Genomic DNA, 26,645 nt, shown 5'->3' with positions numbered 1-26,645 from the left:
AATGTACTCTTCAGTCTGCAAGGAAAACGTAGGTGAGGGATTAATAAAAGTCTCACTTACATCATATTCTAACCAACATTTCTTTCTGCCACTTTTGGGAGAAGCAAGTGCTCAGAAAAGCAATCTCAGGCTTGGCCCACATATAAGAGAATAACAGGGCAGTAAAGCAGGGTCATGCCCTTGCCATCAATGAGATGAGAGTTTATCCTACTATATTTTAAGACTGCCAGAGAAGGAACTGCTGTGCTTTCTCTCAATAACTCATTGACAAAGCACATCAGACATTTTCTTCTTAATACACATAGCTAACCTCAATCCCTCATGCTAGATAAGCCTCCATTTAAGTTCCTACGCAAAACACAGCAGCTTACACACAATTTACGGGTTTAATTTCAGCTCTTTTTTTTTTAATTTCTTTGTTTCTTTTCTGGCTGCATTGGGTTTTTCGTTGCTGGGTGCAGGCTTTCTCTAGTTATGGCAAGCAGGGGCTACTCTTCATTGCAGTGCGTGGGCTTCTCACTGCGGTGGCCTCTCTTGCTGCGGAGCACGGGCTCTAGGCGTGCGGGCTTCAGTAGTTGTGGCACGCAGGCTCAGTAGTTGTGGCTCGTGGGCTCCAGAGCACAGGCTCAGCAGTTGTGGCACACAGGCCTAGCTGCTCTGCAGCATGTGGGATCCTCCCGGACCAGGGCTCGAACCCGTGTCCCCTGCATTGGCAGGCAGATTCTCAACCACTGCGCCACCAGGGAAGTCATCAGCTCTTTTTTAAAAAAAAGAAAGAGAAAAAGATAGATGGATAGATGGACGGATGGACAGACAGAAAAACAGACAGAGCTGAACTATGAACAGACTCTCTAGGCATTAGAATTATAGGTGTTATTTATTTACTTTGTTCTTTTTACTAATTTCTTTAATAAAGACGTATTACTTGGCAATCACCAAAAAACATCACTAATAAATCCTTGAGGATTATTTTTATATAAATAAAAAGTTATTCTTTAAAAGGCTCTGTGCTACCAAGAACCTTTTTCAGCAAAGGGACATGCTAACTTTTTTTTAAATGTGTATCCTGCCACTTTTTTTTTATTTATTTTATTTTATTTTATTGATTTATTTTTGGCTACGTTGGGTCTTCATTGCTGCACATGGGCTTTCTTCTAGTTGCAGCGAGCGGGCTTCTCATTGCAGTGGCTTCTCTTGTTGTGGAGCACGGCCTCTAAGCACATGGGCTTCAGTAGCTGTGGCACATGGGCTCAGTAGTTGTGGCTTGAGGGCTCTAGAGCACAGGCTCAGTAGTTGTGGCGCATGGGCTTAGTTGCTCTGTGGCATGTGGGATCTTCCCAGACTAGGGCTCGAACCCGTGTCCCTTGCATTGGCAGGCAGATTCTTAACCACTGCGCCACCAGGGGAGGCCCGGGACATGTTAACTCTGGACTTATCCTTCATTAAATCACCTCTTGGCTTTCCTTTTCTCACACTATGTAACTCCATTTCTTTGTGCCTTTTGACCTAAGACTTTCTCCTGCCCCCAGGTTTTGTTTGATGTTTCACTCAAGAGATATATAAAGATGATTCAAGTTTTCCTACACCTGTCTTATCTCTGTTAAGCCTAAAGGAATGACTGCATCCATTTATGATGTTATATACTCAGGGTCACACTTATTCAAAAAACTGTATAGTAACAATGTGTATTATGTATCAGACACTGTACTATGTTCTGAGGTTGTTACTCTTAATATGTTTTCTCTCTTTTACACATGAGGAAACTGTGGCAAAGAGAAGTTAAATAACTTGCCTGAGGTCACAGCTTAATGTCATGCAGATTCATATCTACCACCTCAAAGGAGACAACCATCACCCTAGTCTATGAGACTAGAAATCTCAGCAACAGGTTAAATGGTTCTTTTTCTAAACAATCCAAACATTCACTCAGTCCCCAGATTGTGTTTATTTTACTTCTAATGTTCCTCAACAGTCCATGTCATTCTCTCTCTTGCTGCTGCTACTGCCTGGGTTTAGCACAGCACTTTCTCTCTCCAGGACCACCACAACTGCCTCCCAATGGGATCCTTGCCTCCAGCGTGGGCTCCTCATAACCCACACTGCCTCGTCAGCTTCCTAAGCACACCCTGATCTTGTCACTGTTCACTAAGGCACAGGGAATCAAACCTGCATGCTCAGTGAAGATTCACCCATACTGTTGCATGAAGCTGTTGTTTGTTGGTTTTCATTGCTGCATACTGTTCTATTGCTTGAAAATACTCCAAATTATTTATCCACTCTACTGAAGACGGACATTTAATGTGGACCCAGTTTGGGGTTACTAATAGTTCTGTAAAGTAAATATTTATAATGCATCCAGCTACATACGTGCACAAGTGTCTCTAGAGTGTCTAGTGGTCAAATATCTGGGTCACAGGACATGCACAGTTTCAACTTTTAAAAAAATGCCAGGACTTCCCTGGCAGTCCAGTGGTTAAGACTCTGCACTTCCACTGCAGAGGGGCACAGGTTCGATCCCTGGTCAGGGAACTAAGATCCGGCATACCGTGCAGCGTGGCCAAAAAAAAAAAAAAGAGAAACTGGGGGAATACATGCCAAATGTTTTTCTAAATGGTTGTACCTATATTGTTTTTCTTCATTGCATCATTTCCAATTGCAATGACTTAGCACATGGTAAGAAATCAATAATGCATTAGCAGCAGAAGGATGGAGAGAGGAGGGAGGGGAGGGGAGAAGCAAAAGAAGAGAAATTTATGGTACATCTCAATACTTCTGTCAGGGAAGCGGAACCAGATGTCTCAGGAGGTCACTTGCTAGTGTCAGTAGGGGGCAGCCTTCACCTGGCTGAGAGATAAGCCAGCACAGTATCTGGAAACGTGTTCAAAGAGGAGGCTCACTCACTCACACGGTGCCTATACCTGAGTCACATCTATCGCTTTGTCCATGGGCGGACAGAATTCAACACAGAACACAATGGAATCATGACAGAGCGCACATCTCAAAGCTAGGAACACCTGTGTGAAAGTGAATGACAGCTTATTCCATCAGTCTCCTACTCTGGGGTCATTTAAAAATGTGTTTCCTTCTGAATTTGGGGAAATAAAAAAGTTCAGAGGAAACACGGATCAGGAATTAATCCCCAGAGCACACAGCCACCAGCTCTGAATCCTCAAAACGGCAGTTTCCAGAAAGCAAAAGCTCTTAATGGGCTCCTGTCCCTGAATTATTGACTGGTTGGGTATAGCAAACCTTGCCCAATTGTTTTCATGATGGGAATTTAATTAAAGTGTCTTTGAGAAGGAAAAATGGTTCCACGGATATGCTTGTTGTGATGACATCTCAGTTCTAGTCAGGCTGTTCTCGGCATTCTCCTGTAACCACACAGAGGGGTGGCCCAAGGGACAGGCAGGGCCTGACACTGCTGCGGAGACTGCCCTGCCCGTGCGTGCACTTCACCACGCCAGGACACGCGGTCCCTCCCCCCAGCTTACCAGACCCACTTACAGAACTGTGCTTCCTCAGAGACCCAATTCAATTTACAGGGTCCTCCGTCAGTATTAAGCACTTTTTAGCCTTAACGCGAACACATAATTATACATGCGCTTCTCATATTTTATATATCTATATTAAATATATATATCTTTACAGGACATGAATTCGGCATATGGTTCCTGGAGTCAGATGGCTTGGACTCACATCTCCTCTCTAACACGGAATGGGGACCCGCCCACGTAGGCAAGTTCCTGAAGCCCAGTCTCCTCTGTAAAATGGGGTTAATCATACCTACTCAAATTTTGTTCCAAAGGTGAATAAGGTAATATGTGTGAAGCCCTCAAGGTAATATGCGTAAGCATTCGATACATGTTAGTTACTTATACTAACACTGGTAGTAATAATGCTATTTACTACTACCATCATTATGATTCCCATTTGCAGAAAGAAGAGCACGGTGTCTGGGAAGTTAAATGCCCACAGTACAAATCCAGCTCCAGTAAACTCCAAAGTATGTCCACTTCTCTGGCATCTAGATGGCACTCAATCCCCATAAACTACTTGGCAAGGAGTCCCTCCCTCCCCATGCTGGCATTCAAGGCCCTTGGAGCTCCAGAACCCTCCATCTTTCCAGCCTTCCCTCCCTCCCTGCTATCACATGTCACACACCCAGCACAGCGGCCACAGAGACCAAACACCCTGCTGGTCTCTATAACCTTCACTCCTGAAGCCCTTCCCCTCTGAGCGGCTCTCCTTTAACCCATCCCAGGAACCACTGGGTTGCGGCCTAAATGATTAACCAGGAGCAGGAACAGGGAGTAAGTAAACGGTGGATCTCAGGAGCCTAGCAGCCTAATGCGGGTAAACATTATAGGGCAGGGTGGCTCAGTCTCTTAAAACATAGCATTCATTCTCACAATCTATCCTATTAACAGCCGATCGTGCAGAAGCACTGTATTAAGTCTTTTATACACACATTTCAGTTAATTCTCACTATCTTATGAGGTAGTAATATTAATCTCATTTTACAGATGAAGAAACTGAGGTTCAGAGTGGCAAATCTGCTAAGGTCACACAAAAGTAACTGGCATGACCACTTTGTGAATCCACACAGTTAACATCAGCTCCAGTGTCCCTTCCCACAATCCTGCCTCCTAGAAATGTGCCTATTCACATTTGCTTACTGGCAATGTGCTTACTGGCATCCTAAGTGGTGGACAAAGCTTCAAAATACACAGTTTGTGAACTGGTCCAATTGGAGGCTTGTCTTGGGATATCGGGCCCACCAGCACGTGTATCCCATTCAGGCTGGCTTCAAGGATGTACGTTCTACGGGGTGGCGCAGGGCTCAGCTATCAGAAGGGCTACACACTCAGTTGAATGCTCCACTGTTACTGTTTCAAAATTCTTATCTATTTTTTAACAAGGGACTCTGCATTTTCATTTTGCACTGGCTCCTGCAAATTATGTAGCTGTTCCTGATCCCATTTCAAACATAAGTCTGTACAACACTGCCAACTGCCAGGTCCCTGGGAAGTTTTATGAGATGCTTAGGAATACATCCTTCAGTTCAGCAATACCTAATAAAAGCCTCAAATATGTGCAAACCCTTGGACCCATAACATCTACCTCTAACAATGCGTTCTGAGCAAAAAATCTTAGATGAGCGCATAGACCAGGCTACAAACATATTCAACACATTGCTATCTATAAGAGCAAATAATGGCAAATAATGCAATGCCCAATAATTAAACACACTAGAATAATTTTATCCAATAAATACATCTGACCAGCCATTTTTAAAAATCATTTTAAAATGACACATTCAATAAGGAAAGACAGTCCCAGATGCAATGTTAAATTGTAAAAGTCAGAATACCATGTACAGTATGATTCCAAGTCTGTAAAAATTCTGCACAATAAGTAAATAAATTGTAGCAACTGCAGTATGCTCCTGCCATGGAATGCTACACAGCAATGGGAAAAGAACAAACTAAACTGCTGATACACACAAGATGAAGCTCCTAGACACAATGCCGAACAAAAAACAACGACAAAAAACTAATACAGCAGAATACATACTACACGATTCCATTCCATGTGAAGATCAACAAGAGACAAAACTAATCTATAAAGATGGAGGTCAGAATACTGGTTCCCTTTGGGGTCACTGACTAGAAACAGCACTGACCTGAAGAGGGCATGAATATATTGTTTTTTCTTCTATGTACCTTGTAACTGTCCTACAATGAACATGTAATACTTGTGAAAAAAAGAGGAAACATTATTTTTAAACATGATAATAAAGAATACTTGGAGCAAGACTCATCCAAACAGGACCTATGTGAGGGCCAGAAGGTTTTCCTACCTTCAGACAAGAGGCTGTTGAGTCTTCCCAGAGCAGAGCAGAGAATAAAACAGAACAAGCTAGGAATGACCACTTAGATTCCTCTCAAGACTACACCCTTCTTGAGGTCAGACACATATGACATGGAAGAGCCTCCAACGCCAGCACAGAAAACGTCTCAAAATGTAGCTGTGAATTCAAACCAGGAAAACGAACTCAGCTGGTCAATTTTTTTCCCATCTCTTTGCTTAGCTACCAATACTAGCCTTGATTAAAAAGAGGGTGAACAGCTCCCAGGTGTTGACCCGCAACCTGATGGAGGAGGCAGACCCTTACACCGGGAGGACAGCCATGAGGCTCCCGGCTACTGTCCCAGGACCGTTAGGGTTTCTGCATGGCATCGATTCTTGGTTGGTAAAACATTCTAGTTTTTCATACCCAAACTTTTTATTTACTAGAGATGGATGGAGGAAGAGAAGGAAAGGGGAGGGGGGAGGGGAGGGGAGGGAGAAAGTAAAAAGGAAAGGAAAAAAAAATAAGAGAAAGAGAGGAAGGAAGAGGGGGAGGGAGGAAGGAAGGGAGGGAAGGAAGGAAGGGAGGGAGGAAGGGAGGGAGAGAGGGAAGGAGGGAAGGGGGGAGAGAGGGAGGGAGGGAGGAAGGGAGGAAGGAAATTAAACTGGTCTCTCTGCTCCATAAGAGATTCCAGAAGAGTTAATCCAAATTTTGCTAAACTTTTCAGCAGGGTGTTTCTGCCAAGAAGTGTTTACTGTTTGCTGGAGAGTCAGATTATCAACTGGTCATGCTTTATAAGATTAACAGGAACTTTGCACAAAACAGAGCTCCAAAAGGGGTGCCAGCTGTATGTCTGCTTTCCACTGTAACCACAGGATACTAACTAGTTATCAAGGGTTCCCAAATCTGGAGGCTCAACAGATTCACCGGGAAAACTTTAAATATACTGACTCCCAGGAGCCAGCCCAAGCCGACAGAACTAGAATCACCACATGAATCCACACATTTAAACTCCCCCCAACCCTTCACTAATACACAACTGAAAACCAAAGGGCAAAGGAGGATGGGAGAGGAAAAAAAAAATCAATAGGCATTCACTAATATATTTCAAAAGCTCTTACTTGTAAATGGCACAGAATGCTCTCCTGGCTAAACATAATTGTTTCCAGTTCAATCATCACCTCCATTTTCAATAAAACAGCTTACTCCACTTGTCAAAGTTAGTACCTTTAAGGAAACACGGCACTTTGAAAGCAGCATTTATTCACCATTAGTTCCAACGACAACCTACATTATCTAGTGCTTTATACTCCCCAAGTGTAGGGCATTTATTATCTTATTAAATCTTCACACCACTCTGTGAGGGAGCTCAGGCCAGCTTTATCCCTTCTCCCAGAGTCCAACAGCACGTAAGTGACCAAGCAGCAAAAACCAGGAGAGAAGTATCCACATTACTGGGTTCAAGAGTCCCTCTACACCGAATTTCCTACCACATCCTATCAGACTTCCCCAATCTGCATGTGCCCTTTCTGCCGGTCCCCTTTTCAGCCCATAAGAAGCATTATCTGTCATTCATTCAACAAACGGCCATGGAGCCTCCTCTGTGAGCCCAGCACTATGCCAGATGCAGGGGTGCAACAGGATGGAAGAGCAGAGAAGACCCTGATTATATGGACACAAATGTATCTTTTGTAGGGCAGTCTTACTGAGTGGAAAATAAGGCTCTTGCCCAGACGCCTGCCATATTTACAGAAAAGGCACTGGTGCTCCGTGTTCTATAACTGGCAGTACGTTCTGCTGATTATCTCATCACCCACTGGTGCATGGGAAATCAAGGTCAGTATAAGCACAGGGCATCCTGTTTGGGGATGAATACAGTGGTTTTTATTCAGGATATTAGATAACAACACCCTCAAGACCTTTATCATCATGATCGAGGCTTAGGAATCATTCCTAAGTAAAGTTGACAAAGCCAGAATATTTTAATACCTCAGTGAAAACAAGCTTGGAGGTCAACTAAAAAGGCTACTGCCAAATGCATGCAAGTCACCAAACTATCAAATTTGCTCCTGGGAAAAAAATACATCAGAGTACGGAAGAAACAAATACACAACAAAAAATGCCCAACAATTAGTCCCTCAAAACATGCAAATTATACTATTTGTGAATCACCAAATGAATACTTGAGACTTGGGATGTTTTAATCCAGAAATTTAAAAATTAAAAATTAAAAATATTGTATACCTTATTTAACAGAACAAAGAATATTCATATGAGTCACTTCAATGATAACGAAAACTTACTGAACTAAGAAGAGCTGCTTGTCCTAGTCATTTAATCTGTGTATACGGTTTGATTTTGGCTTTTTTGTTTCTTTTACTATATTCCAGGTGGGATTTTTTTTGATATCTTATAAAGGTTGAGACAACATAACCAATGTTATTAACACACATTCTACTAGGCTGAACATCTCCAAATCTCAGAAATAAGGTTTGCAAGCCTCAATGGATAAGCAGAAGCTCTTAGACACGGAAAGGTGAAGACATGAGCCATCAAGATGCTCAATGCTGAGTATGGGATTATGGTCTTGTCACTCAAAAGCAAGAGAAACCCAGCTCCGTACCATCATGAACAGCATGAGTCTCCAGTGACAGTGATAACTTAAATCCTGCTTGAAGATAACAGAGCAGTTTTTATTTACCACCAAAACACACACAGTTATGGTGAAAGGGCAAAGCCCAAGAAAATACTTTTACAAGATTATTATCTTTTAGAATTACATTACTTGGATACAGTAAATGTTATTAATACCAAATCCAGTGCATATCAATTACATTCCCACATAGTACAATAAAAATCTATTCATTATAAGGAAAAGAACCAGAACTGACAGATACATACATTTTAAAGTCTAGAAGCAGGAGGAGCTTCAAGATGGAGGAGTAAGATGTGGAGATCACCTTCCTCTCCACAACTACATCAGAAATATATCTACATGTGGAACAACCCCTATAGAACACCTACGGAACGCTGGCAGAAGACATCAGACCTCCCAAAAGGCAAGAAACTCCCCACGTACCTGGATAGGGCAAAAGAAAAAAGAAAAAACAGAGACAAAAGAATAGGGACGGGACCTGCACCAGTGGGAGGGAGCTGTGAAGGAGGAAAGGTTTCCACACACTAGAAAGCCCCTTCGCGGGCAGAGACTGCGGGTGGCGGAGGGGGGAAGCTTCGGAGCCACAGAGGAGAGCGCAGCGCAAAGCGGAGAGATTCCCGCACAGAGGATGGGTGCTGAGTAGCACTCACCAGCCCGGGAGGCTTGTCTGCTCACCCGCCGGGGCCGGCGGGGGCTGGGAGCTGAGGCTCGGGCTTCGGTCGGATCGCAGGGAGAGCACTGGGGTTGGCTACGTGAACACAGCCTGATGGGGTTAGTGTGCCACAGCTAGCCCGGAGTGTGCCAGGGAAAAGGTCTGGAGCTGCCGAAGAGGCAAGAGACCACTGTCTCCAGGTGCGCGAGGAGAGGGGATTCAGAGCACCGCCTAAATGAGCTCCAGAGATGGGCATGAGCTGCGGCTATCAGCACAGACACCAGAGACGGGCATGAGACACTAAGGCTGCTGCTGCAGCCACCAATAACCCTGTGTGCGAGCACAGGTCACTCTCCACACCACCCCTCCCGGGAGCCTGTGCAGCCCGCCACTGCCAGGGTCAAGTGATCCAGGGACAACTTCCCCGGGAGAACACACGGCACGCCTCAGGCTGCTGCAATGTCACGCCAGCCTCTACTGCTACAGGCTCGCCCCACACTCCATACCCCTCCCACCCCCCGGCCTGAGTGAGCCAGAGCCCCCGAATCAGCTGCTCCTTTAACCCCATCCTGATGAGCGAAGAACAAACGGCCTCAGGCAACCTACACGCAGAGGTGGGGCCAGATCCAAAGCTGAACCACAGGAGCTGTGCGAACAAAGAAGAGAAAGGGAAATCTCTCCCAGCAGCCTCAGGAGCATCGGATTAAATCTCCACAAACAACTTGATGTGCCCTGCATCTGTGGAATACCTGAATAGACAATGAATCATCCCAAATTGAGGCAGTGGACTTTGGGAGCAATGATATATATTTTTTTTCCCTTTTTCTCTTTCTGTGACTGTGTATGCATATGCTTCTGTGTGTGATTTTGTCTGTATAGCTTTGCTTTTACCATTTGTCCTAGGGTTCTGTCTGTCCGTTTTTTCCTTTTTTTTCTTTTGGATTTTTTTTTTTAGGATAGTTTTTAGTGCTTGTTATCATTGGTGGATTTGTTTTTTGGTTTGGTTGTTCTCTTCTTTCTTTCTTTCTTTTTTTTATGACTTTTTAAATTTATTATATTTTTAATAATTATTTTTTATTTTAATAACTTTATCTTATTTTATTTTACTTTTTCTTTCTTTCTTTTTTTTCTCCCTTTTATTCTGAGCCATGAGGCTGACAGGGTCTTGGTGCTCCGGCTGGGCATCAGGCCTGTGCCTCTGAGGTGGGAGAGCCAAGTTCAGGACATTGGTCCACCAGAGACCTCCCAGCTCCACATAATATCAAATGGCGAAAATCTCCCAGAGATCGCCATCTCAAGAGCAAGACCCAGCTCCACTCAATGACCAGCAAGCTACAGTGCTGGACACCCTGTGCCAAACAACTAGCAAGACAGGAACACAAAAACACCCATTAGAAGGGAGGCTGCCTAAAAACATAATAAGGTCACAGACACCCCAAAACACACCACCGGATGCAGACCTGCCCACCAGAAAGACAAGATCCAGCCTCATCCACCAAAACACAGGCACCAGTCCCCTCCACCAGGAAGTCTACACAACCCACTGAACCAACCCTAGCCACTGGGGGCAGACACCAAAAACAAAGGGAATGACAAACCTGCAGCCTGTGAAAAGGAGACCCCAAACACAGTAAGTTAAGCAAAATGAGAAAACAGAGAAACACACAGCAGATGAAGGAGCAAGGTAAAAACCCATCAGACCAAACAAATGAAGAGGAAACGGGCAGTCTACCTGAAAAAGAATTCAGAATAGTGATGGTAAAGATGATCCAAAATCTTGGAAATAGAATGCAGAAAATTTAAGAAACGTTTAACAAGGACCTTGAAAAACTAAAGAGCAAACAAACAATGATGAATGACACAGTAAATGAACTTAAAAATTCTCTAGAAGGGATCAATACCAGAATAACTGAGGCAGGAGAATGGATAAGTGACCTGGAGGATAAAATAGTGGAAATAACTACTGCAGAGCAGAATAAAGAAAAAAGAATGAAAGGAATTGAGGACAGTCTCAGAGATATTTGGGACAACATTAAATGCACCAAGATTCAAATTACAGGGGTCCCAGAAGAAGAATAGAAAAAGAAAGGGACTGAGAAAATATTTGAAGAGAGTATAGTTGAAAACTTCCCTAATACGGGTAAGGAAATAGTCAATCAAGTCCAGGAAGCACAGAGAGTCCCCTACAGGATAAATCCAAGGAGAAACATGCCAAGACACATATTAATCAAACTAACAAAAATTAAATACAAAGAAAAAGTATTAAAAGCAGCAAGGGAAAAACAGCAAATAACATACAAGGGAATCCCCATAAGGTTAACAGCAGGTCTTTCAGCAGAAACTCTGCAAGCCAGAAGGGAGTGGCAGGACATATTTAAAGTGATGAAAGGGAAGAACCTACAATCAAGATTACTCTACCCAGCAAGGATCTCATTCAGATTTGACGGAGAAATTAAAAGCTTTACAGACAAGCAAAAGCTAAGAGAATTCAGCACCACCAAACCAGCTTTACAACAAATGCTAAAGGAACTTCTCTAGGCAGGAAACACAAGAGAAGGAAAAGACCTACAATAACAAACGCAAAACAATTAAGTAAATGGCAGTAGGAACATAAATATCGATAATTACCTTAAATGTAAATGGATGAAATGCTCCGACCGAAAGACATAGACTGGCTGAATGGATACAGAAACCAGACCTGTATATATGCTGTATACAAGAGACCCACTTCAGACCTAGGGACACATACAGACTGAAAGTGAGAGGATGGAAAAAGATATTCCACGCAAATGGAAATCAAAAGAAAGCTGGAGTAGCAATTCTCATATCAGAAAAATAGACTTTAAAACAAAGACTATACAAGAGACAAAGAAGGACACTACATAATGATCAAGGGATCAATCCAAGAATCAAGAAGAAGATATAACAATTGTAAATATTTATGCACCCAACACAGGAGCACCTCAGTACATAACGCAAATGTTAACAGCCATAAAAGGGGAAATCAACAGTAACACGAGGCAGAAATCGACAGTAACACAATCATAGTAGGGGACTTTAACACCCCACTTTCACCAATGGACAGACCACAAGCTTTAAATGATACATTAAACAAGATGGACTTAATTGATATTTATAGGACATTCCATCCAAAAACAACTGAATACAGTTTCTTCTCAAGTGCTCATGGAACATTCTCCAGGATAGATCATACCTTGGGTGACAAATCAAGCCTTGGCAAATTTAAGAAAACTGAAATCATATCATATCAAGTATCCTTTCCAACCACAACGCTATGACACTAGATATCAATCACAGGAAAAAATCTGTAAAAAATACAAACACATGGAGGCTAAACAATATACTACTTAATAACCAAGAGATCACTGCAGAAATCCAAAAGGAAATCAAAAAATACCTAGAAACAAATGACAACAAAAACACGATGACCCAAAACTGATGGGATGCAGCAAAAGCAGTTCTAAGAGGGAAGTTTATAGCAATATAATCCTACCTTAAGAAACAAGAAACATCTCAAATAAACAATCTAACTTTACACCTAAAACAAAAAGAAGAACAAAAAAAACCAAAAGTTAGCAGAAGGAAGAAATCATAAAGATCAGATCAGAAATAAATGAAAAAGAAATGAAGGAAACGAGAGCAAAGATCAATAAAACTAAAAGCTGGTTCTTTAAGAAGATAAACAAAATTGATAAACCATTAGCCTGACTCATCAAGAAAAAAAGGGAGAAGACTCAAATCAACAGAATTAGAAATGAAACAGGAGAAGTAACAACTGACACTGCAGAAATACAAAGGATCGTGAGAGATTACTACAAGCAACTATATGCCAATAAAATGGACAACCTGGAAGAAATGGACAAATTCTTAAAAAGTACAACCTTCCAAGACTGAACCAGGAAGAAATAGAAAATATAAACAAACCAATCACAAGCACTGAAATTGAAACTGTGATTAAAAACCTTCCAACAAACAAAAGCCCAGGACCAGATGGCTTCACAGGTGAATTCTATCAAACATTTACAGAGGAGCTAACACCTATCCTTCTCAAACACTTCCAAAATATAGCAGAGGGAGGAACACTCCCAAACTCATTCTATGAGGCCACCATCACCCTGATATCAAAACCAGACAAAGATGTCACAAAGAAAGAAAACTACAGGTTAATATCACTGATGAACATAAATGCAAAAATCCTCAACAAAATACTAGCAAACAGAATCCAAACAGCACATTAAAAGGATCATACACCATGATCAAGTGGGGTTTATCCCAGGAATGAAAGGATTCTGCAATATATGCAAATCAATCAATGTGATACACCATATTAACAAATTGAAGAATAAAAACCATATGATCATCTCAGTAGATGCAGAAAAAGTTTTTGACAAAATTCAAAACCCATTTATGATAAAAACCCTCCAGAAAGTAGGCGTAGACGGAACTTACCTCAACATAATAAAGGCCATATATGACAAACCCACAGCGAAGATCATCCTCAATGGTGAAAAACTGAAACCATTTCCACTAAGATCAGGAACAAGACAAGGTTGCCCACTCTCACCACTATTATTCAACATTGTTTTGGAAGTTTTAGCCACAGCAATCAGAGAAGAAAAAGAAATAAAAGGAACCCAAATCGGAAAAGAAGAAGTAAAGCTGTCACTGTTTGCAGATGACAGGATACTATACATAGAGAATCCTAAAGATGCTACCAGAAAACTACTAGAGCTAATCAATGAATTTGGTAAAGTTGCAGGATACAAAATTACTGCACAGAAATCCCTCGCATTCCTTTATACTAATGATGAAAAATGTGAAAGTGAAATTACGGAAACACTCCCATTTACCATTGCAACAAAAAGAATAAAATATCTAGGAATAAACCTACCTAAGGAGACAAAAGACCTGTATGAAGAAAAGTATAAGACACTGATGAAAGAAATGAAAGATGATACAAATAGATGGAGAGATATACCATGTTCTCGGATTGGAAGAATCAACATTGTGAAAATGACTATACCACCCAAAGCAATCTACAGATTCAATGCAATCCCTATCAAACTACCAATGGCATTTTTCACAGAACTAGAACAAAAAATTTCACAGTTTGTATGGAAACACAAAAGACCCCGAATAGCCAAAGCAATCTTGAGAAAGAAAAACAGAGCTGGAGGAATCAGGCTCCCTGACTTCAGACAATACTACAAAGCTACAGTAATCAAGACAGTATGGTACTGGCACAAAAACAGAAATACAGATCAATGGAACAGGATAGAAAGCCCAGAGGTAAACCTGCACACATATGGTCACCTTATTTTTGATAAAGGAAGCAAGAGTATACAATGGAGAAAAGACAGTCTCTTCAATAAGTGGTGCTGGGAAAACTGGACAGCTACATGTAAAAGAATGAAATTAGAACACTCCCTAATGCCATACACAAAAATAAACTCAAAATGAATTAAAGACCTAAATGTAAGGCCAGACACTGTAAAAGTCTTAGAGGAAAACATAGGAGAACACTCTATGACATAAATCACAGCAAGATTCTTTTTGACCCACCTCCTAGAGAAATGGAAGTAAAAACAAAAATAAACAAATGGGACCTAATGAAACTTAAAAACTTTTGCACAGCAAAGGAAACCATAAACAAGACGAAAAGACAACCCTCAGAATGGGAGAAGCTATTTGCAAATGAAGCAACTGACAAAGGATTAATCTCCAAAATTTACAAGCAGCTCATGGAGCTCAATATCAAAAAAACAAAAAACCCAATCCAAAAGTGGGCAGAAGACCTAAATAGACATTTCTCCAAATAAGATATACAGATTGCCAACTAACACATGAAAGAATGCTCAACATCATTAGTCATTAGAGAAATGCAAATCAAAACTACAATGAGATATCATCTCACACCGGTCAGAATGGCCATCATCAAAAAATCTACAAACAATAAATGCTGGAGAGGGTGTAGAGAAAAGGGAACCCTCTTGAACTGTTGGTGGGAATGTAAATTGATACAGCCACTATGGAGAACAGTATGGAGGTTCCTTAAAAAACTAAAATAGAACTACCATACCACCCAGCAATCCCACTACTGGGCATATACCCTGAGAAAACCATAATTCAAAAAGAGTCATGTACCACAATGTTCACTGCAGCTCTGTTTACAATAGCCAGGACATGGAAGCAACCTAAGTGTCCATCGACAGATGAATGGATAAAGAAGATGTGGCACATATATACAATGGAATATTACTCAGCCATAAAAGAAACGAAATTGAGTTATTTGTAGTGAGGTGGATGGACCTAGAATCTGTCATACAGAGTGAAGAAAGTCAGAAAAAGAAAAACAAATACCGTATGCTAACACATATATATGCAATCTAAAAAAAAAAAAGTGGTCATGAAGAACCTAGGGGCAGGATGGGAATAAAAACACAGACCTACTAGAGAATGGACTTGAGGACACAGGGAGGGGCACGGGTAAGCTGGGATGAAGTGAGAGAGTGACACGGACATATATACACTACCAAATGTAAAATAGATAGCTAGTGGGAAGCAGCCACATAGCACAGGGAGATCAGCTCAGTGCTTTGTGACCACCTAGAGGGGTGGGATAGGGAGGGTGGGAGGGAGAGAGACGCAAGAGGGAAGAGATATGGGGATATATGTATATGTATAGCTGATTCACTTTGTTATAAAGCAGAAACTAACACCCATTGTAAAGCAATTATACTCCAATAAAGATGTTACAAAATTTTAAAAAATTAAAAAGTCTAGAAGCAAACACAAAAGAGTAAGAAATTAATAAGCTTATCTTGGACTGTAATGTTTCAGAGGGCAGAAATCATGACTTTTCATTCTGAAAAATGTAAAATAGTGCACTCCTTTCCCCACTTCCAAGAGTAAATGCCTGTATCTTACTCTACATAATAAGCAAAGCACAGGACTTCCCTTGCAGTCCAGTGATTAAGACTCAGTGCTCCCAATGCAGGGGACCAGGGTTCAATCCCTGGTCGGAAAGATCCCACAGGCCACGTGGCACAGCCAAATAAATAAATAAATAAATATAAATAAAAGCACATTCCCATGAGAGCTGACTTCCAATTTTTTATTTCAGATTAAAATTCATTTTTCTATTCTCTGATTTGTCCCAAGTGTCCCAAGGCCAAGCTGTGCATCGCCCCCCAGCATCTCTGACTCTGGAAACCCAGTCAGTTCCTCAGAGCACTGCGCATGACAGTCCTGGGTCTACAGCAGCCGTGGTCATAGCAGGAGCCAAGAAGAGAACCCCAAATCCGGGAGAATTCAGTCCACGCCAAACGCTTGCACTGACCCCTGCATGCTATGCTCTCCAGTGCTTCAATCTAGCTCTGGAACTAAAAGAGAAGTGTTCCTACTCCCATGACTCTCGAACTGAGGAGCTCATACCCCCAGAGATGGTGAACCAGGGGAATGCAAAATCACGACGTGGAACATCTCCCTGCAGCGTAATGGAAATAACCATAAACACTGTTTCTGTATTAAAATAGTACATGCTTAGGATTAGAATCAAAAGTCATGTGAATTTTTAAGAAGATGAGGATGACAACAATAAAAGTCACGATGTTGAGCACTAACATTTACTGACCACTACGGGCAGGTGCTGCTCGAAGCTCTCTGCGTGTATGAACTCATTTGATTCCCACAACAGCCCTCCAAGGTAGGGATATCATCCCCATCACACAGATGAGCACACTGAGGCTTAGAGAAGAGAAATAAATTGTGCAAGGGCACATAATTTTAGTTTCAGAGGTGGTTTCTAACCCCAGAATCTAGTCAGTTACTGTGACACAGGACAGGAGAGACCCTGCACAGGCCTGGAGGAGCCAGGCTGGCTGTGGAATGAAGTAGATCTGTGTTTTGGACAAACGAGTCAGGTATGGAAAGACAGGAGACTGTGAGGCTGCCTTAGTTCCTGGTTCCTGTCCCTTGGGAGGCCCAATGACTGGTGGTACAGAGATATCCCTGTATTCACTTGCTGTAGTAAGTGTTTATCACTTCCAAAGCATAACAAAGACAGTGGGTACCATGTTGAAGGGGAAAACCAGTGTGCAGTGGTCCTTCTTACTATACTCTAGGGGTGTTCGTGTCCAGGTGCCCAGCCCTCTCCCATGCAGCCCATGTATTTCAGAGGGAAGGGATCCCACCCCAGCTCTAGGGGCAGATCCTGACTGGTGAGGGCCAGTCAGCCGGTATCAGCCTCTGATCACTCTTACTGGTCCACGAGGGAGCAGGTGATTGAGGCTGACTCAGAGAGATTCAGGGAAAGGCCTTGTCCCTCTTGGTTGGGATGGGTTCTCTCACTCTCACAGGTCTCTTTCCCTCACTAAATGAGGACAAAGATGCTTGCTACCCTAGTTGCTGCTGGCAGCCATGAGTTAAACAAACTTGAAAAAAAAATTGGATACACAGGGAAAGGTGGAGCCAAAAGAAGAACAACTATGAAACTGTACCCCACTTGGTTATGAGATAATAGAGCTCCTTACTAAGAGGAAGGACAGTGTCATTGCCAGCAGCATAGATTCTGGAGCCATACCACCTGGGGTTTGAATCTGACTCTGACACTTACTGGCCATCTTAGCTAGTATAAGTTACTTACCTTCTCTAAGCCTCAAGTTGTAAAATGGGTATAATAATAGTTCCAACCTCATAGGGTTGCTATGAGAATTAAATGAATTTATATATATAAACTCATATATACACAAATACATACATATATCAAGCACTTAGAACAGAGCCTGGCACAGAGTAAACGTACATAAGTGATGGCTGGAATCACCTGAGTCAGGGTGTCTGTAATTTGCTGTGGAAGGCGGCCTGATGGGTATAGGAGAAGGGACAGAACAGGTATAGGAGGACGTCTCTGAGGCATGGAGTGCCAAGCTGGACTCTGGAAAAATCGAGATGAGTGCGAAACATCACATCACTCTAGCTTCTGAAAAGGATGTAAACTCCAGTCCATAAAAACTGCAAGGAAAAAATGTCCAATGAAGTTAATAAAGGAAGAAAGCATATTAGAAATACCCAATTGTGTGATACACAGACAGAGAAAGACCAAAGGAGCTCTTGCCCAAGAAGGTGCCACAACTGCAGAGACATCAGCAGAAAGCCAAAACTGGATCTATGTAAAGAGATACAGGTCAAGGCTTGGCCAGATTCTACGGGAAACCCATTTCAGGCCATCTCTGAATTGAGCCGACAGGCCACGCACAGGGACAGAATGACATCTGGTTTCCCGTCACACATCCGCACCTGCTAACCAACACACAGCTTGAAGGTCTAATTTTAGACTCAGCAGCCGTGACAGCATTTTTTTTTTTTCTTTAAAAAAAGATGGTCCATATTTCATCTTCTGGGTGCAGTGGATAGCCCTTACTCTCACATTCCCTGCAAAGGAGGGGAATGGAAATAATAATGGGTCCTTTCTTTCATGTCCCCCCAAGATTACCCACTCATTTAGAATGTCTGCCTAAAATGCCTTTCTAAATCCATGTCAAGACCTAAGAAAACATAAGTTTCCCAGAGCCTGAATCACAGCTGTCATTACATCATCCCCTGCTCAGAAACCTTTGTGTGACTGCTTGTTGCCAGAAGAACAAAACCCATTCTCCATAACCTGGAATCCAAAGCAACCTACAGTTTGAGATTAAGTCCATCCTTTAAAAATGTCCATATTCCTGCCTCACCACTTTGCTCAAGGTGGGGTCACATATTGGCTGGGCAACTTAGTGACCATCTCTCTTTGGGTAAGTTATCTAACCTTAGCTTCAAAACACCTCAGGTGAAGGATCTAGCTTTGACCTTGACATAATAGGAGTCAATAAATACTGGCCTGCTGTGTCAATCATTAATAAGAGAGTGTTTTGCAGAGGACAAGAACATAACAAACCAAAGAAAGGAAAAGGTGTAGTTGGTCAAACTCTTTTACAGAGGAATCTGGTAATATGTATCAAAATATAAAATGCACAAAACCTTTGAATTGACCCAGAAATCCCACCTGTCCCATCTACCTTAAAAGGTCATTGAATAAGTGAGGAAATATGTAATCATAGGGATTTCATCACAGCATTGTTTATAATAGCGAAAAATTCAGAAACAATCTAAATGCCATTAGGATTGGATCAAGAAAATTATGTAAACAGGCACTATTGTTATATGATGAAAACTGCTTCGTTTTTCCCTGAATTTAGTGTTTTTTACAAGATACATGTAACATTTTTTCCAAAATCAGAATGACTATTTAAAAAATAATTTTTAAAAACACACAATGGAAAAAGGTCCTGCAGGAAGTTTTCCTGGATTCTCCAGGACAGTTATTATTTTACAAAGAACTGATGAAGGTTTAGTACTGCTTTTCAGACCAGCCGACAGCCCAGATAGTTGATAAAATGAGGCTGAAATGAGGCATATGAAACGAAAGACTTCTGTGTTTTTTGCATAAAATCAGCCAATTCTGTCCTTTTACTACTTCTACAAAAAAAGGAAAAAAAAAAGCTCTATTCTTTACCCACAACTTTTATAGTTAATCCCAAACATCTATGTTCTATGTGAAGCTCTTGACATGGGGAGACTAAGAAAAAAAAAGCTAGTGGGTGGTTCAGAGCAAGCCCACCTCAGACGCTAATAAGACTTGGCATTCATACTCACCCAGTGTGCTGCTGGAACATTCTAGAATTATCACTATAGGACCAAAATTATGGGGAGCAGAAATGATTTGAACAAGTGATGGGGCTTCAGATGGATTTTAGATTTCTGATTTTTAGTTATTTGGGTTTGAGGGCTTTATTTCCCTTAAAATGACAGGTAAATAAAAATCTCAAACCATATACAACAGAAAAACATACAGTCAATTATCCTCTGAAATCATAGTTCACAGCAATAATCACTATTAACATGTGGTGCTTGTTATAGTTTGCTTTTGTTTGTAAACCTATTTCAAAGGAATTAATCATTTCTCACCCATTATACAGGCAAAAATTAAACAGTATGTTAATAGTAAGTCCTGGCAATATTGTAGGAAATGAGCTTTCATGTGCTGCTGATGAGAGTGTAAATTAACTTATTAATATATTGGTGACAGAATCTGTATAAACTTAAAATATGCATGTCCTGAGAACCAGCCACATAACTTTCTTTTATTGAGGAATAATTCATGTTCCATGAAATTCGCCCCTTTAAGGTATACAGTTCAGTGGTTTTAGTATTTTCAGAGGTGTGCAACCATCAACACTAGTTCCAGGATATCTTCATCGCCCCAAAGAGAAATTCCATACCCATCATCAGTTCACTCCCTCTTCTCCTGTCCTCCTTGCCCATGGCAACCACTAATCTACTTTCTGTCCCTATGGATCTGCCTGTTACGGACATTTCAAATCAACTGACTCAAACAATATATGGTCTTTTGTAACTGGCTTCTTTCGCTGAAAACAGTGTGTTCAAGCTTCATCCACGTTGTAACATGAATCATTACTCCATTTCTTTTTATGGCTGAATAATATTCCATTGTATGGATATACCGCATTTGGTTATATATTCATCAGATGAAGGACATTTGGCTTGTTTCCACATTCTGCCTATTACGAATAATGGGGCTATGAACATTGCTGCAAATTTTTGTGGATTTTTTCAATACAACGTAGAATTGCTGGGTCAAGTGGTAACTCTACATTTAACTATTTGAGGCACTGAAAAACCGTTTTCCACAGCAGCTGCACCATTTACATTCCCACCAGCAGTGTGCAAGGGTTCCAATTTCTCCACATCCTTTCCAACACTTGTTACTGTGTCTCTTTTTTATTATAGCCATCCTAGCAGGTTTGAAGTGGTATCTCAATGTGGTTTTAATTTGCATTTTCCTAAAGATGTTGAGCATCTTTTCATGTACTTATTGGTCATCTGTATACCTTTTTGGATAAATATCTACTCAAATGCCTTGCCCATTTATTAATTGGGCTGTCTTTTTATTACTGAGTTGTAACAGTCCTTTATATATGCTGGATACTAAACCTTTATCAGATATACAGTTTGCAAATATTTTCTCCCATTTGTTGGGCTGTCTTTTCCCCTTCTTGATAGTGTCCTTTGAAGCACAAAAGTTTTTCATTTTGATGAAGTCAATTTTACCTATTTTTCTCTTTTGTTGCTTGGGCTTTTGGTGTCATATCTAAGAAACTACCAACTAATCCAAGATCACATAGATTTACACCTATGCTTTTTCCTAAGAGTTTTATAGTCTTAACTCTTTCATTTAGTTCTTTGATCCATTTTGAGTTAATTTTGTATTTGGTGTGAGATAGAGGTCCATTTTCGTTCTTTTGAATGTGGATATCCAGTTGTGCCAGCACCATTTGTTGAAAAGAATACTCTTTCCTCATGGAATTATCTTGGCATATAGCTCTTTAAAATCTACCTGAAGCGTTCTGTAGCTTGATTGTGGCAATGGTTACACAACTGTATATGTGTGTGTTTGCCAAAACTCACTGAATTGTACCCTAAGAAGAATAAATTTTGTATGTAAATAATAACTCAATAAACCTGACAATTAAAAATTCTCCTTTAACATAATACTGTATGTCAACTATATTTCAATAATAAAATCAATTCTCCTTTAGAGAAACATTCACATATAGAATACACAAGGATCGTATGCTTCACAAATATTACAGTACTGCTTATATCTAAGAGTAACTAGAAACCATCTGAACATCTGTCCAAAAAGAAAAAAAGCTAAATAGAATGTAGTATAATGATAGGATTGAACACTATGCAGCAGTTCAAAGGAATAAACTAGATTTTATAGACATCAAATGGATAAAGTTTAGAAACATTCTACTAAACGAAAAAGATAAGTGCACAATGATTTACACAGAATGAAAGCATGTATGTAAAAAAGATAATCAAAACCATACTATACAGGTTCTATAAGTATCTAAAGGTATCTCTTAAAGGTCTGGAAGAATACTCAATACACTGATAACACTCACTGCCTCTGGAGAAGGCAAAAAGGCACCAAATTGGATAGGACAGTCAGAAAGGAGTTGAGCTGTCATTTTTCCCCCAAAGGGAAATCTATTTATTGATTACTTGTGTGATTAAAAATTAATAGTATATAATTTATGTGAGTTGTAAACAGAGGTTATAAGTATGGAATCATAGCTTTTTAATATGCGTGCTCATTTGTGCTTCCCCGCACCCAACCTACATGCGCGCACACACACACACACAAACACACACACACACAGACAGAGGTGATCTTACCAATTTGGATTTTCCATACTTTCCCGGAAGACAGACTCTTCCTTCATGGATGCATATTGTGTCCACGTGAGGCAGTGACTCCTTATAGCCATGTTCCTTTCCTGCGGATTGAACCATGATTCCTCTTCTAACTGGACATTAGGTACCTTTAAAATGTTCACCTGTCCAAAAGACAGAAGATGGCTTTCTGAATTTAGGAAGAACAAGCTACGTAAGGACTGTGTCCAGAGCTGCTTTTAGTCTTGGGGAATTAAGAGGACAAGTGATCCTGATATATGGATGACGGCACACCAATGGCTGTAAGGCCTTGATAATCAAACATACTATGACCTCACTAAATGCTGGTAAGGACATGCAAATGGCCCAGGATTTATGCAGCCTGTATAGTCCCTGGCCTGATTTCCCTAACTGCTGAACACTAAGCAAAGTATCAGCCTCCTTCGTGTCTCCTCTAGGGTTGGTTATGGCTTTCTTAAATTGACGGATTCTAATTGGGCCCACTTACGGGCTCACATGCAGGACAATATCAGATAAAATATGTTCTTCATTTTAAACTCTGCCCAATATCTAGAAATGTATGCTTTCCTAGGTGGAGGAAACATGGAAAGCTACAAAGGCAAAATTGTACAAGTCAGGGTGTCCTTAAATTATTTAAGAATGGAGATACCAGACAAAGTTGAATGCCTTTTTAAATAATAGATGCAAAGCATGTATACAGGGCAAAGGCAGGGTACACACTCTGTGGAAAAAGCCTGCAATAATTTGCTGCACATACTGCAACATGTTATTATCTGGAAAATAAAAGAAAGTTCATTTTCATTGTCATATCAGCCTTCTTTCCACTAAAGAAAGCAACAGAGTCTTAATCCATGATAAGAAAGTGATGGAAGCTGCCATGTTTTCTACACACAGCACAGCAAAGCAATTTGCAAGCTAAGTGGCAGAAGCCCCGCTGGGTTTTATATCACACACAGGATCACTTCCAGGTTGAAAAGACTGAGACATTTTTAAAAGTGCACAGCAAGACACTCTCTTCTATTTCCTAATGATTCTAAAAGGACTCTTATCAATAATCCCTCTACGGTTAAAGCAACGTGATTAAAAATTTCACTCACCTTTTTCCAACAATCACCAGAGTGCTCATGGATTTCAAAGAGAGAAAACAATTTGCTATCATGAAGATTTCATCATCAATACCATTACTTTACAGAAACACACACAAAAAGACTTACAGAGGGTGCTGAAAACACTATACTCCCAAAACCATTCTCACTGACAGTAAAATGGAAACTGAAGCTTTTCCTTACTGAAGATTACACTTAATATTTACCATCTGCCCACTTCTGATCATTCTTACCTAAGAGTCATATCTAACCATGGACAGATTAGAAAAGATGGCCACTTCATGCAAAATGTCTAAAGTATCTTTTAAAATAATTGTAGCCCATCTCTATGTACACTAAGAGCCCTCCACAAGAGAGACAAAACAGACAGGAAAAAAACTATCTCTGGTAGCATCTGTCAAAACTGAGGTTGGATAGGAGACAGGTTTCTTCCTTTGAAGGGCTCTGAGGTAGGAGAACTGGGGAAGTTCCAACACTCCTTCACATCAGAAAATGCTATCTCTTTCCATGACTATTTGGAAAACACCCAGCGTTACACCAAATCTGATTAAATTTTGAAATGAATTTACCTTCCTTAAAATTTCTGGAACCACATTTTGACAGACTGCAATCCTCTTTCTATAGATGATCCCTGTTGACACATCTAGAAACAGAAAATTTTCACACTCAAAAAAAAATGAAGGAAATGTATTCTTGTTTTAATGTCAATAAAACTTTTAATGTCAATCTCAATTTTCTATATGTAGAATTCCCACAGAAAATATTTAACTCAAAACCCAGCATCCCTGACCACTTTTCTGGGCCAAATCCCTCCAAATATCTGTGAGCAAGGAATAAGGATAAAATAGCTAGCCACTCACACTGCACATTCTAAATTCAAGGACAAAAGAATCGTAAATCGTTCACTGCTCTGGACTATCAATGTCAACGCTCCAATGGCCATGGCCAATGAGCCTCCTGCTCAGCTCCAACGAAGAGAATGTTTTAACAAAATGATGGAGAATCTGATTCTGCCACCTTCTGCACCAAACGTGTTTTCAAGCACAGGTTTCTGGCTACAAACTTAAACCTATTATTAATTATATTGGGCATACTCTTCTCTTGTAGGGGAGCAGAACCCCCCCCCCCCCCCGTGGCTGGAACTATTCTGTTTTGGAACGAAGTTTACAGAATAGCACTAGGGACATAAAAAAAACACACAATAAATGTGAGTTGAGAAAAAAAGGAAACCAAATCAGAGAAAAATATAAACTCTGAAGTGTTGTCTTTTGCTCTGTGAATTACTGTGACTCAGCCATGTTCCTACAGTTTCTCAAAGCTCTGGCTATAACAGCCCTGAACCTTGGTGCAAACACCCTGAGTGCCCAGAAGTTGTTGGTAGGGTGAGAAATTGGTTCATCTCGTCTGCCCACTGGCATGCCTCTGGCCATCTCATCCAACGTCTGCAGCACATGTAGTGAAAATGGATGAGCCACTCCCGGAGGCAAAGAAGCCCCTGTCAGTGGTAGAAATTATAATTAACCACTTAGGAATATGCACATTGTTCTATCATTTGATCTTCTCAACAACCTAAAGGCAGGTTGTTATTATTTTCCCATTTAACAGATGAAGAAATAGAGCCTCCAAGAAGTTAGGTCATGTATAGATAGTAACAAAATCAGGACCTGAAATCAGACTTTTCTAATGCCATATAAAACCTTTCTCCTACGAGTGCAGGTACCTGAGAAAATGGCTTTTAATCATATTTACAGAGTTATGGAAGTGCAGGAAATACCCTCGCAAAGACAGTTCTCTCTTCACCAAGCAGAGAGAAGGCCTCAGAGTCACGAAATGAACATCTCATACATTTTCTCAGAAGGTTCAAGAGCATGGTAGACCGAGCCTGGGTGTCTCCAAAGGTTTACACATTGATGATGTGCATCATTATAGCTTCCTTCATTGCCAGCTCTCGAGTTCAAACACTGACAGTGAAAACGCTTCTACCGGAGGAGATGTATGTGAATGACAGAGAACAGGAAAGACTCCTACACTCCAGTCCAAGGATCAGTAAACACCTTCTGTAAAGCGCCAGATGGTAAATATTAATATTTTAGGTTTTGTGGGCCATACAGTCTCTGTTACCACAACTCTATTGTTGTGATACGGAAGTAGGCACAGATAATACATAAACAAATGGGCAGAGCTGTGTGCCAATAAAACTTTATTTACAACAGGCAACACAAGCATAATTTGTCAAGCCCTACTCTAGTCAATACTGAACCGTATTGTTAAGCAGTTTTGATTCCATAATCCAATCATTTTAGTCACATCTCATATCCATGCTATTAGTCATATCTATTTTGCCATCTATAAAATGATACATGAATATATCAAGAGGCATAGCCATGTGACCTCATTGTTCTGAGGATTAAGTTAATAAAGGTAAGAGCGCCTGGCACACATTAAGTGTTCAAAAGTGTAAACTGTCACAGCTGTCATCAATTCTTAATGGAGAAAGTGACAAGAGCATAAGGCAAGCCTTCTACTGTGGGAAATGCCAGGTGCTCTTTTCTATCAGTCGCCTCAAATACAGAATTATACCTGTTAATATACCTGTTTAAAATATAACAGGCCACACACACACACACAAAGACACACATCTTTACAAAGATCACTAGCACTTACCTTTTTTTTCCTCCACGATTTTTACAGAGATGACATTTTTATCCATGGGGTTTGGATACTAAATGAAAACACATAAAGAAAAATTACCATTCTTTTTTTTTACAAAGTGAATTACTTCATAGCAACCAGTTATTTGCAGAAACAGTAAATATTATCCAAGCAATCTCTAAGGCCAGTTTTCAATCAAGAGTCTTAATTTTACTAGTTCGGAATAGGTAAGTGAGATGCTGTCATCAACTGGACCTGTATGAAACCAGGAGAAACCGTCTTTGGAGTCAACCTAGCTCTGGATGGAGAGGGGGAGGTTAGGGTAAGCTAATTAATAAATGATACTATTAATATTGAACCAGCCTTACATAAATCAAGTGTGTTCTT

At 40.7% G+C, this 26,645-nt stretch overlaps 1 protein-coding gene across 5 annotated transcripts in view; it reads right to left on the bottom strand.

The window, feature by feature from the left end:
* PRELID2 (PRELI domain containing 2) overlaps positions 1 to 26,645 on the bottom strand; it is a 77,487-nt gene that overhangs the window by 37,428 nt on the left and 13,414 nt on the right. For 2 of the 5 annotated variants that reach the window (XM_082454299.1, XM_082454301.1), the window contains 4 exons: positions 26,271 to 26,328; positions 24,176 to 24,249; positions 23,598 to 23,621; positions 22,483 to 22,643 (listed from right to left, as the gene is read on the bottom strand). In XM_082454299.1, coding sequence (XP_082310425.1) covers positions 22,483 to 22,643; positions 23,598 to 23,621; positions 24,176 to 24,249; positions 26,271 to 26,328 — 317 coding nt within the window. Of the gene's footprint in view, positions 1 to 18,004; positions 18,193 to 22,482; positions 22,644 to 23,597; positions 23,622 to 24,175; positions 24,250 to 26,270; positions 26,329 to 26,645 lie in introns of all 5 variants that reach the window. The other 3 variants (XM_082454300.1, XM_082454302.1, XR_014261683.1) reach the window with 2 other exon arrangements.

The sequence above is a fragment of the Balaenoptera physalus genome, assembly GCF_965194825.1.
Source record: "Balaenoptera physalus genome assembly, chromosome: 3".
NCBI lineage: Eukaryota > Metazoa > Chordata > Mammalia > Artiodactyla > Balaenopteridae > Balaenoptera > Balaenoptera physalus.
Note: the sequence above shows the minus strand (reverse complement) of the source record. Positions and strands in the feature narration are given on the sequence as shown.